Raw genomic sequence first — 12,312 nt, 5'->3', positions numbered from 1 at the left:
TGCATCCAACAAGTTTGTAAATTCACAACCTTGATGTAATAATTGTGTGCTAGGAATATGCGACCAAATACTACACTTTTGGCTGTTTTAATTTATTCATATCTTTATGGGTGTAAATCATTTACCCTTACCTTTTTTGAGAAAATAAGCAATCACAATTTCTACCTCTGAGCAATTTTATTAGTATGAAATAATGTAATTTCCCCCAAACAATTGGCATACAATATAGCTCAATATTTGAATTATTTATTTGTATACTAATAAAATTGCTCAGAGAAAGAGGTTTTGTTTAGTTTTTCTCACAAAGGTAGCGGTCAATTATGAGCAATAATGACTGTATATTATAATTTACCCCTGTTTTATTTTTCATACTTATTTTTTTTAAATAATATCTTGAATAGATAAGTATTCACCCCCCTGAGACAATACATGTTAGAAGCACCTTTTGTAGGGTTTTCAGGTGAGAGTATTTCTGGGTAAGTTTCTAAGAGGTTTGCGCACATGGATTGTACAATATTTGCCCATTTATTACTTTTAAACATTCTTCAAGCTCTGTCAAGTTGCTTGTTGGTCATTGCTAAACAGAAAGTCCTAAGTCAACACTTAACTAGGCCACTCAGGAACATTCACTGTGTTCTTGGTAAACAACTCCAGTGTAGATTTGGCATTGTGTTTTAGGTTATTGTCCTGCTGAAAGGTGAATTTGTCTGTGCTGTATTACATGTATTTTTTATTAAAGAGAAACTCTCTAGACCTTGCCCATGACCAACATGAGGCAGCCACCACCATGATTGAAAATATGAAGTGGTACTCCGTGATCTATTGTGTTGGATTTGCCCCAAACATAGCGATTTGTATTCATGATAAAAAGTAGATTTCTTTGACACCATTTTTTGCAGAATTACTTAACTGCATTGTTGCAAACAGGATGCATGTTTTGGAATATTTGTATTCTGTACAGGCGTCCTTCTTTTGACTGTCATTTAGGTTAGTATTGTGGCATGACTACAATGTTGTTGATCTATCCTCAGTTTTCTCCTATCACAACCATCAAACTCTGTACTGGTTTTAAAATCACCATCGGCCTCATGGTGAAATCCCTGAGCAGTTTCCTTCCTCTTTGTCAAATCATTTAGGAAGGATGCCTATATCTTTGTAGTGACTGGATGTATTGATACAGCAGGCAAAGTCTAATTTATAACTTCACCATGCTCAAAGGAATATTCAGCGTCTGCTTTTTTATTTGTACCCATCTACCAATCGGTGCCCTTCTTTGCGAGGCATTGGAAAACCTCCCTGGTCTTTGTGGTTGAATCTGTGCTTGAAATTCACAACTCGATTGAGGGACTTTACAATTATCTATATGTGTGGAGTACAGAGATGGCGTAGTCATTCAAAAATCATTTTAAACACTATTATTGCACACAGAGTAAGTCAATGCAAAGTATTATGTGACTTGTTTACTCCTGAACTTATTTAGGCTTGCCATAACAAAGGGATTGAATACTTGTAAAGCTGAAATGTTTTCAGTCTATTTCTTTTAATAATAAGAACATTTTCGACAAATAAAATTCCACTTTGACATGGTGTTAATCAGTGACAAAATCTCAATTTAATACATTTTAAATTCAGGCTGTAACAACAAAATATGGAGAAGGTGTGAATAATTTCTGAAGGCACTGTATTTGTATGAGGAATAAAGTGCTGTCAATTTACCTCACCGGGGAGGAAAATGTGGCGGTGAGAATAAGCTCTGAACGAACAAGAGCTTTTATGTGAAGCTCTCTTCAAATCACGTCTCCTTGTTTACAGTGATACTGTTTTCACCCCTCCCCGGCCTCCTCTTTCTGTTTTCCATTCCTCCCCGCTCTTTCTCTCTCTCTCTCTCTCACTGTCTCTCTTTTCCCCCTCTATCTCTGTTGTCCCCCGAAGAGTCTCCCGGCTGTTTCACATTATCCCCATTCCCCTCATTCTTCCACCCCCCCCCCCTCCCCCTCTCTCCACATCTCTCCATCTCTCCACTGTCCCTTAAGAGTCTCCCAGCTGTTTTTATCCGATGGTTGAAAATAGCTTTCGGGCCTTTTAGTGCCTCTTTGTAGCGTCTTTTTGGCCGCGGGAGGGAGGCGATACAGACCTCAATCATCAACAATACAGTGTGTTCTCTCTGCTTTGCTGTGGGTTGCAGTGAGGGTTTGCAAGCACCCAAGCGTTCATCTCTGCTATTAAGCTCTGTATTAAGTCATAACAAGTAGGTTTTTGGCTATGTTTGCTTCCTAAAATGGAGGGAGCGGTGAGTGCCCAAGGCTAAGATGGCCCCAACCTCTTTACATTATTGTATAGGTGAACATTATTATTTTTGTTATTGCATTCTGGAAGACTTGTGAGGATTTCTTAGTTTCAAACTTCTATCTTTCAAACCAACATTTTAGTTTTCATTCACCCATTTTACTTAGTTTTGGGCCCCTGGGTGGCGCAGTATCTCAGTGCTAGAGGTGTCACTACAGATCCTGGTTTATTTCCAGGCTGTATCACAACTGGCCGTGATTGGGAGTCCCATAGGGCAGCGCTCAATTAATTGGCTCAGGTTATGGTTTGGCCAGGGTAGACCGTCATTGTAAATAAGAATTTGTTCTTAACTGACTTGCCTAGTTAAATAAATAAAACAAATTAAGTGAATTAGTTCACAAGGTGAAGAGATTGGGATGTAATCTGAGCTAATCCATCATTTCACATCCCCCTCTTCACCCGGCCAGCAGTGGTATGAGAGTGGTAGGGATTGCAGGGATTCTCCTAACCTGCCACATTAATTGGATAGATATGCCTCTCTCTGATCCCATGCCTCTGACCAGAAGCTGGCCACCAGCTCCCCCTCTTTCTCTCTCTCTCTTTGTCTGTCCCTATTTCTCCCCCTCTTTCTCTCACTGTCTGTCTCGGTCTCGCTCTCTTAATTCAATTCAAGGGGCTTTATTGGCATGGGAAACGTGTTAACATTGCCAAAGCAAGTGAGGTAAATAATATACAAGAGTCAAATAAACAATAAAATTAACAGTAAACGTTACACATACAGAAGTTTCAAAATAATAATGACATTACACATGTCATATTATGTATATATACAGTGTTGTAACAATGTACAAATGGTTAAAGTACACAAGGGAAAATAAATAAGCATAAATATGGGTTGTATTTACAATGGTGTTTGTTCTTCACTGGTTGCCTGTTTTTTGTGGCAACAGGTCACAAATCTTGCTGCTGTGATGGCACACTGATATTTCACCCAGTAGATATGGGAGTTTATCAAAATTGGGTGTGTTTTTGAATTCTTTGTGGATCTGTGTAATCTGAGGGAAATATGTCTCTCTAATATGGTCATACATTGGGCAGGAGGTTAGGAAGTGCAGCTCAGTTTCCACCTCATTTTGTGGGCAGTGTGCACATAGCCTGTCTTCTCTTGAGAGCCATGTCTGCCTAGGGCGGCCTTTCTCAATAGCAAGGTTATGCTCGCTGAGTCTGTACATAGTCAAAGCTTTCCTTAAGTTTGGGTCAGTCACAGTGGTCAGGTATTCTGCCACTGTGCACTCTTTGTTTAGGGCCAAATAGCATTCTAGTTTGCTCTGTTTTTTTTTTGTTAAATTACTTGACACATTAACAAAAATAATTATCTTTTTTTTCTCATGATTTGGTTGGGTACAATTGTGTTGCTTTCCTGTCGCCTTTCTCTCTGTCCCCCTTTCTCCCCCTCTTTCTAGCTCTCTCTCTCTCGGTCTGTCCCCATTCTCTCTCTCTCTCTCTCTCTCTGCCTCTCTCTCTGTCCCCATTCTCTCTCTCTCTGCCTCTCTCTCTCTGTCCCTCTTCTCTCTCTCTCTCTCTCTGCCTCTCTCTGTCCCCATTCTCTCTCTCTCTCTCTCTGCCTCTCTCTCTCTGTCCCTCTTCTCTCTCTCTCTCTCTCTCTCTGCCTCTCTCTCTCTCTGTCCCCCTTCTCTCTCTCTCTGCCTCTCTCTCTCTGTCCCCCTTCTCTCTCTCTCTGCCTCTCTCTCTCTGTCCCCCTTCTCTCACTCTCTGCCTCTCTCTCTCTGTCCCCCTTTCTCCCCCTCTTTCTCTCTCTCTTGCTCTCTTTGTCTGTCCCCCTTTCTCTCTCTCTCTCTCTCTCTCTCTCTCTCTCTCTCTCTCTCTCTCTCTCTCTCTCTCTCTCTCTCTCTCTCTCTCTCTCTCGCTCTTTTTCTGTCTCCCTTTCTCTCTCTCTGTCTGCCTCTCTCTCTCTGTCCCCCTTTCTCCCCCTCTTTCTTTCACTCTAAATATTTTACATTTTAGTCATTTAGCAGATGCTCTTATCCGGAGCGACTTAGTGCATTCATCTTAAGATAGCAAGGTGGGACAACCACATATCACAGTCATAGGCAGTACATTTTTACTCAAGGTAGCTATCAGCATAGGCAGTGCTAGTAAAAGGGAAGAGATTCAAGTGGGGTGTTAGTTCATAAAAGGCCTTAAAAAAAAATATATATATGCAATTGTGTATGTGTGTGTGTGTGTGTGAAGGGGGGGGGGGTTGCTGTGGGATTATTTAAGATACTCTTTGAAGAGGTAAGGTTTTAGATGTTTTCTGAAGATGGGCAGGGACTCTGCTGTCCTAGCTTCAGGGGGAAGCTGGTTCTACCGTTGGGGTGCCAGGACAGGGAAGAGCTTGGTGCCAGTACAGAGAGCTGCCCGCCCGTAGGGGTCGGAGGGCTATGAGACCAGAGGTGACAGAACGGAGTACTCGGGTTGGAGTGTAGGGTTTGAGCATAGCCTACACCCAAACTCCACCACCCCATCTCATTAATCCCTGTCTGTCCACTGCTCACTGTGACAAAACACACACTGTGCTGCCATGGCAAATTGAGTTATCTGAGGCCTGCTAACACACACACTCACCCCTCCCCCACCTTATCCCCATCTTCTTCCAAATCCCAGACAGGCACTTACTTTCCTTAGGATGGACGGGTGGGCATTTATCTCTTCCTCTCCCTCCTTCCCCGGTCCCACAGGCAGGACCTGACAGACAGTGATAGTATTCACCAACTCTCTCCCCCACTGTTGGACATGAGCAGGCCACTGGACCCAGGCCAGAGTGGTGGCTTGTTACTGTACTAGGCCAGTGGGGGTCTGAGCTTTAGAAGGGGAGGGTTTGAGTGTTGTGGGTGTTTTCACAGAGAAGCTTTAGAATGAGCTTGTTCCTCCTCCTCGCCGACAAAATCCGGGAATGATGCTGCTCCTTTTGAACGCTACTCAATGAGCTTGAAGTGGGACTTTTGAAGGCGTAATGAAATTTCCAGCCGGCTGATCACATGCTCATTGCATAGAGGGAGGCATATTCTTAAAGATGCGTTGGGGAGATTGATGTTAATTCTGATATTTCGTAACTCAATGCAGTGAAAAAGTATTTGAAATGGCTGTCGTAAAGATGTCAAGTGTTGTATCAGTGTTAATTACTAACATTACAATGTAAATAAATGTCAATTAGTTTAGACCTCTGATGTGTTACCTTTTCAGCAAACATTCAAACAGAACAATTTCATGCTTCATAACAAAGTGAGGTCAGTTGGCAAAAGTTTTGAAGGTGTTTGGCAGAAATAAAGTCATTACTTTCTATGTTATCTATGGCCGTTCTGTTGCCATGTAGCTAAGCATTCTATAGCCACCGGGAAAAGTATTTTTCAAATAATGTCTTTTTCACGTTATAGTTTTGCAACTCCAAACTTGGGTTGTTAGACAATGAAAAGACAAATGTTGAAATGTTCTGGAAGGCAATGAATCCATGTAGTAATGTAACTAATGTAGCATGTCTCTCCCTCTCCAGAACTGTCGGGTGTGTTCTCAGTGCGGAGTCAGGCAGGCAGGCCACTGGGGCCACAACATCACACTGTGTGAGAGTTGCCACACGCGACCGGAGGAGCCCGCCCCCGCCCTGTCGTGTCCGCTGTGTGGGAGGGGCCAGGGCCACAGCGACGTCCCCAAGGATGACCTCCTCAACTGCCATACCTGCAAAAGGTACGCCTCATTCCGTGGTTACTGTTGATTATGTTACAGAATTCTGCTGAGGGAATGCAAGACAATGAGCTGATACACAGCAGAGCTGTAATTAAGCAATAAAACTCGAGGGGTATGTGGTATATGGCCAATATACCATGGCTAAGCGCTGTTCTTATGCCCAGCGCAACGCGGAGTGCCTGGACACACCCCTTAGCTGTGACAGACAGTGATAGTATTCCACTGCTAAGCTCTGTTAGGTTCCTTATTGCCTTATCCCCTAGGTACCTTATTGATATTATAAACTGGTTACCATCGAAATTAGAGCAGTTAAAATAAATATTTTGTCATAGCCATGGTATACGGTCTGATACCTGGGGCGGCAAGTAGCCTAGTGGTTAGAGCGTTGGACTAGTAACCGAAAGGTTGCAAGATCGAATCCCCGAGCTGACAAGGTAAAAATCTGTCGTTCTGCACCTGAATAAGGCAGAGATCCTAGGCCGTTTTTGAAAAAAATAATTTGTTCTTAACTGACTTGCCTAGTAAAATAAAAAATATATATCACGACTGTCAGTCAATCAGCATTCAGGGCTCAAACCACCCAGTTTATAACATTTATTTTGTATGTGACTAGCCTGGTCCCAATTCTGTTAGTGTTTTGGTCATTGTCATTTTTCACATAAGGGGTCATACAGCACAAACAGATCTGGGACCAGGCTTACATGTATCAGTGAGTGGTGTATTATACTGTATCTGCCAAATGGGTTCCCAAGGGTCCTCTTTAAGTGTCTCTGTGTACGCAGATTGTATCATCTGTCTCATTATGTGTGATTGAGTGGCGCAGCGGTCTAAGGCACTGCATCTGAGTGCTAGAGGCGTCACTACAGACCATGGTTCGATCCCAGGCAGTATCACAACCGGCCGTGATTGGGAATCCCATAGGGCTTCGCACAATTGGCCCATCGTCATTAGGGTTTGGCCTGGTTAGGCCTTAATTGTAAATAAGAATTTGTTCTTAACTGACTTGCCTAGTTAAATAAAGGTTAAAATATATATTTTTAAACTTATTAAACTTATTTTGTACGTAATGTTTCTGCCACCGTCTCTTATGACTGAAAAGAGCTTCTGGATATCAGGACAGCGATGACTCACCTCGTACTGGACAAAGATATTTTCTTTAATGAGTCAGACGCGAAGGATTTACTTCAGACACCCGACAAGGCCCAAATCTATTCCCATGAAGAAGAGACTAGATATCAGGGACGTAGGTCGGGGTGCCTTGTAAGGATCCGATGGCGAGTGAGTAATCCCCATCTACCATCAGTTTTATTAGCCAACGTGCAATCGTTGGATAACAAAATGGATGAGCTCCGATCAAGACTATCCTACCAACGGGATATTAAAAACTGTAATATCTTATTTTTCACCGAGTTGTGGCTGACCGACGACATGGATAACATACAGCTGGCTGGGTTTTTGGTCCAATGGCAAGATAGAACAGCTGCCTCGGTTAAGACAAGGGGTGGCGGTCTGTGTCTATTTTTAAATAACAGCTAGTGCACAAAATCTAATATTAAGGAAGTCTTGAGGTTTTGCTTGCATGAGGTAGATTATCTCATGATAAACTGTAGACCACACTATTTACAAGGAGAGTTCAACTATATTTTTCGGAGCTGTCTATTTACCACCACAAACCGATGCAGGCACTAAGACGGCAGTCAACGAGCTGTATAAGGCCATAAGCAAACAAGAAAATGCTCAGCAAGAGGCGGCGCTCCTAGTGGGTGGGGACTTTAATGCAGGGAAACTTAAATCCATTTTACCTAATTTCTACCAGCATGTTAATATGCAACCAGAGGGGGAAAAAATCTAGATCAACTTTACCCCACACAAAGAGACGCGTACAAAGCTCTCCCTCGCCCTCCAGTTGGTAAATCCGACCACAACTCTATCCTCCTGATTCCTGCTTACAAGCAAAAAATTAAAGCAGAAAGCGCCAGTGACTCAGATGAAGAGTCAGATGAAGCAGATGCTAAACTACAGGACTGTTTTGCTATCACAGACTGGAACATGTTCCAGGATTCTTCCGATGGCATTGAGGAGTACACCACATCAGTCACTGGCTTTATCAATAAGTGCATCGAGGACGTCGTCCCCACAGTGACTGTACGTACATACCCCAACCAGAAGCCATGGATAACAGGCAACATTCGCACAGAGCTGCCGCTTTCAAGGAGGGGGACTCTAACCCGGAAGCTTAAATTAAATCCTGATATGCCCTGTGACGAACCGTCAAACAGGCAAAACGTCAATACAGGGCTAAGATTGAATCATACTATTCCAGCTCCGACATTCGTCTTATGTGGCAGGACTTGCAAACTATTACAGACTACAAAGGGAAGCACAGCCGTGAGCTGCCCAGTGACACGAGCCTACCAGACAAGCTAAATCACTTCTAGGCAAGCAACACTGAGGCATGCATGAGAGCATCAGCTGTTCCGGACGACTGTGTGATCACGCTCTCCGTAGCCAAGGTGAGTAAGACCTTTAAACAGGTCAACATACACAAGGCTGCGGGGCCAGACGAATTACCAGGACCTGTGCTCCGGGCATGTGCTGACCAACTGACAGGTGTCTTCACTGATATTTTCAACATGTCCCTGATTAAGTATTTTTAATACCAACATGTTTCAAGCAGACCACCATACTCCCTGTGCCCAAGGACACAAAGGCAACCTGCCTAAATGACTACAGACCCGTAGCACTCACGTCTGTAGTCATGAAGTGCCTTGAAAGGTTGGTAATGGCTCACATCAACACCATTATCCTAGAAACCCTAGACCCACTGCAATTTGCATAACGCCGAAACGGATCCACAGATGATGCAATCTCTATTGCACTGCCATTTCCCACCTGGACAAAAGGAACACTTATGTGAGAATGCTATTCATTGACTACAGCTCAGCGTTCAATACCATAGTACCCTCAAAGATCATCACTAAGCTAAGGATCCTGGTTCTAAACACCTCCCTCGGCAACTGGATCCTGGACTTCCTAAATGGCCGCCCCCAGGTGGTGAGGGTAGGTAGCAACACATCTGCCACGCTGATCCTCAACACTGGAGCTTCCCACAGGTGCGTGCTCAGTCCTCTCCTGTACTCCCTGTTCACCCACGACTGCATGGCCAGGCATGACACTAACACCATAATTAAGTTTGCAGACGACACAACAGTGGTAGACCTGCTCACCGACAACGACGAGACAGCCTATAGGGAGGAGGTCAGAGCCCTGACAATGTGGTGCCAGAATAACAACCTCTCCCTCAACGTGATCAAGACAAAGGAGATGATTGTGGACTACAGGAAAAGGAGGACCGAGCACGCCCCCATTCTCATCGACAGGGCTGTATTCGAGCAGGCTGAGAGCTTCAAGTGTCCACATCACCTACAAACTATCATGCTCCGACCACACTAAGACAGCCGTGAAGAAGTCACTATAATGCCTATTCCCACTCAGGAGACTGAAAAGATTTGGCATGGATCCTCAGATCTTCAAATAGTTATACAGCTGCACCATCGAGAGCATCTGGTATGGCAACTGCCTGGCCTTCGACCGCAAGGCACTACGGAGGGTAGTGCGTACGGCCCAGCACATCACTGGGGCCAAGCTACCTGCCATCCAGAACCTCTATACCAGGCGGTGTCAGTGGAAGGCCCTAAAAATTGCCAAAGACTCCAGCCACCCTAGTCATAGACTGGGAGAGAGCTCCAAGTCTAGGTCCAAAAGGCTTCTTAACAGCTTCTACCCCCAAGCCAATAGACTCCTGAATAGCTAATCAAATGGCTACCCGGACTATTGGCATTGCGCCCCCCCCCCCCCATTTTTACACTGCTACTACTCTGTTTATTAACCATGCATAGTCACTTTAACTCCACCCCCAGCACATTGACTCTGTACCGGTACCACCTGTATATAGCCTTGTTATTGTTATTTTGTTTTATTTTTTACTTTAGTTTATTTAGTAAAAATGTTCTTAACCAACAATGCAGTTTAAGAAATAGAGTTAAGTGCCTGTAAGTAAGCATTTCACGGTAAGGTCTACACCTGTTTTATTCAGCGCATGTGACAAATATTTGATCTTCAATATATTAAACTTTAGTTTGTTGAAGTTTCACAGACAGGGAAACGTAGCGTTACATACTTAGCTTAGGTTAGTTTAGTTGGTTTCTCACACGTTTCACATCGTACAAATGTTCAATACCAAAGGTCATCTTCAGGTTAACAACTGGCTCACCGCTCCAGCCAATCCTGGTCACCGAAAAGATAAATCTGTAGATTACTGGCTACGGGGCCTCTACACTAACCACTATTGTTAACCAATCACAGAGCTGGATTTGACAGCCCTGCTGAGCGCCAAAATATTTCCACAACAGAGTAATTGTTGCCCACGCCGACCACAAGTCATTACGGCAACCCAGAGCTCATGCGGTCAGTGGCACAGTGATGGCTTTGTGATAAGGGGTTGTGTAAAGTAAAAACCGCTGTGGCGAATGGATTGGTTTATCCAAGGTCCAGCAAGTCGCCTGAGGGTCACACACAATTTTCACTGTTCTAGACACTTCCTGGGGTCCAGGGAAGTAGATGGAAGCTGCAAACTCATATCAACCCTTACAGTGGAACCACACTTGATGTGCTGTTTTAGGCATTTTGTATTGGGGAGTGGGAAAACTGTGGCAGCCATAGGTTATTCACGAAGTATTCACAAGGCCAGTTCTGCATTGTTATTGTGGATCGTTTTAACAGTAGCATTAACACCAGCTCCCGGGAAAGGGATGACATGGCCATTCTCTAAGAGGTCCCTCATAAGTATGACGAAGCCTACTCACATTGCCGAGTAGGGCTCACGTAGCCACTTCTCTGGTAGTCATCCTAATGTTCCCCTAACACACTGGGATGTATTACCATCGATGAACTGCATTGGTGTGTTTGCATAGTAATCACACTGACTCAGCTTTTTGCCAGTTTCCCCACTGAAACTCTAATTGAACTCAAACTGGTCCGTCTTTTTGAAGTAGCCAGAGCTTGGGAGTCGCTGGAGTAGCCCAATTCCCCATAATGACTCTCTACCTCCCACGGACACTCACTCGGGGGTCCTTTCGACACAGCCGGCTGCCCTGCCCTGATGCCTGTGCAGAAATGTAATTACAGCAGGCAGGGAGAGCCGGAGAGAAAATGGAGCAGGAGACAGTCGGGCTGCACCCTACTGGGACAAACCTGCTGCAGCGCGACACAGAGAATTCATCTGGAGAGAGGGAAGGGGAGAGACGGGAGAGGGAGAGGGAGCAAGGCAGAGTAAGAGAGGGTGCGAGAAAAGGGAGGAGGAGTGGAGGAGAGTGAGAGAGTTGAAACAGCTGGCAGAGCAAACCCACAGGCTTAGAGACCCCGCTCTGGGAGAGCTGCCCTGGAGGCTGTCTGACTGATGATGAACCAAACCTGCCTGACTAGACAGTTTAGTCATGCTTAATGCATCAGGGTGGACATCAAATTATAACTAAGGCTGGTATAAAGAAGGATTGATGGACCAGCTTCACACTGATGACAAGTGAAGTTGCACTGTTATGATGGAGCATGTGATTGTGGTGCGTTCCAGTCAAAATAGTATATTTCTTGCTTTGTCATAGTCACGTCAGGTGGGGGTATTGTTAGTGGGTTATGTATATTGTCATAACCTGACATTTGTGTAAACAATATGGAGATGGTGCTGGTTATTGTGGGAGAAGAAATGATTGGGGAAACACTGATGCTACAAGTTGAAGTAATGTAAAGCTGTGTTGTTGATTTAATGGTGTTTTTTTTGTTTCTCTCAGGTGGCTTCATGGGGAGTGTGAGAAGCAGGCAGGGGGCGACCTGGACCTTCACCCCCAGGCCGACTACGTCTGTACACAGAGGGACATGGTGGAAACCCCAGCCAGCCCCATCCAGGAACCCACAGAACCAGAACCAGAACCAACTATGGGTAAGAACAGAAACTGCACATCTGGAGTGTAGTTGACTATGTGGAATAGTTTTGTGGACTAGTGTTATATGTAATGTGGCTCTATACGCCAGCATTTTAGGGATGTGAATGTTACATATTAGGCATGTATGAAAATATCCTCAAATACAGAATGTATAAAAAAATACCCTCAAATAAAAGTTGACATTCTGTACTGTTTCCGATGAAACATTTGATCTCAATTTGGATTTGAGATGAAACCGTACAGAATGTCAACTTCTATTTGAGGGTATTTACTGGTACTGTAT

The 12,312-nt window shown here is 44.2% G+C and overlaps 1 protein-coding gene across 6 annotated transcripts in view; it reads left to right on the top strand.

Moving 5' to 3' along the window:
• LOC139420219 (histone-lysine N-methyltransferase 2C-like) overlaps window positions 1-12,312 on the top strand; it is a 229,913-nt gene that overhangs the window by 117,687 nt on the left and 99,914 nt on the right. For all 6 annotated transcript variants that reach the window (XM_071170069.1, XM_071170068.1, XM_071170066.1 and 3 more), the window contains exons 10-11: window positions 5,840-6,030; window positions 11,877-12,025. In XM_071170069.1, the coding sequence (XP_071026170.1) occupies window positions 5,840-6,030; window positions 11,877-12,025 (340 nt within the window). The remainder of the gene's footprint in view (window positions 1-5,839; window positions 6,031-11,876; window positions 12,026-12,312) is intronic.

This window comes from Oncorhynchus clarkii, chromosome 11 (assembly GCF_045791955.1).
Source record: "Oncorhynchus clarkii lewisi isolate Uvic-CL-2024 chromosome 11, UVic_Ocla_1.0, whole genome shotgun sequence".
NCBI lineage: Eukaryota > Metazoa > Chordata > Actinopteri > Salmoniformes > Salmonidae > Oncorhynchus > Oncorhynchus clarkii.
The sequence above is the reverse complement of the archived record's forward strand: the minus strand, read 5'-3'. Positions and strand labels throughout refer to the sequence as shown.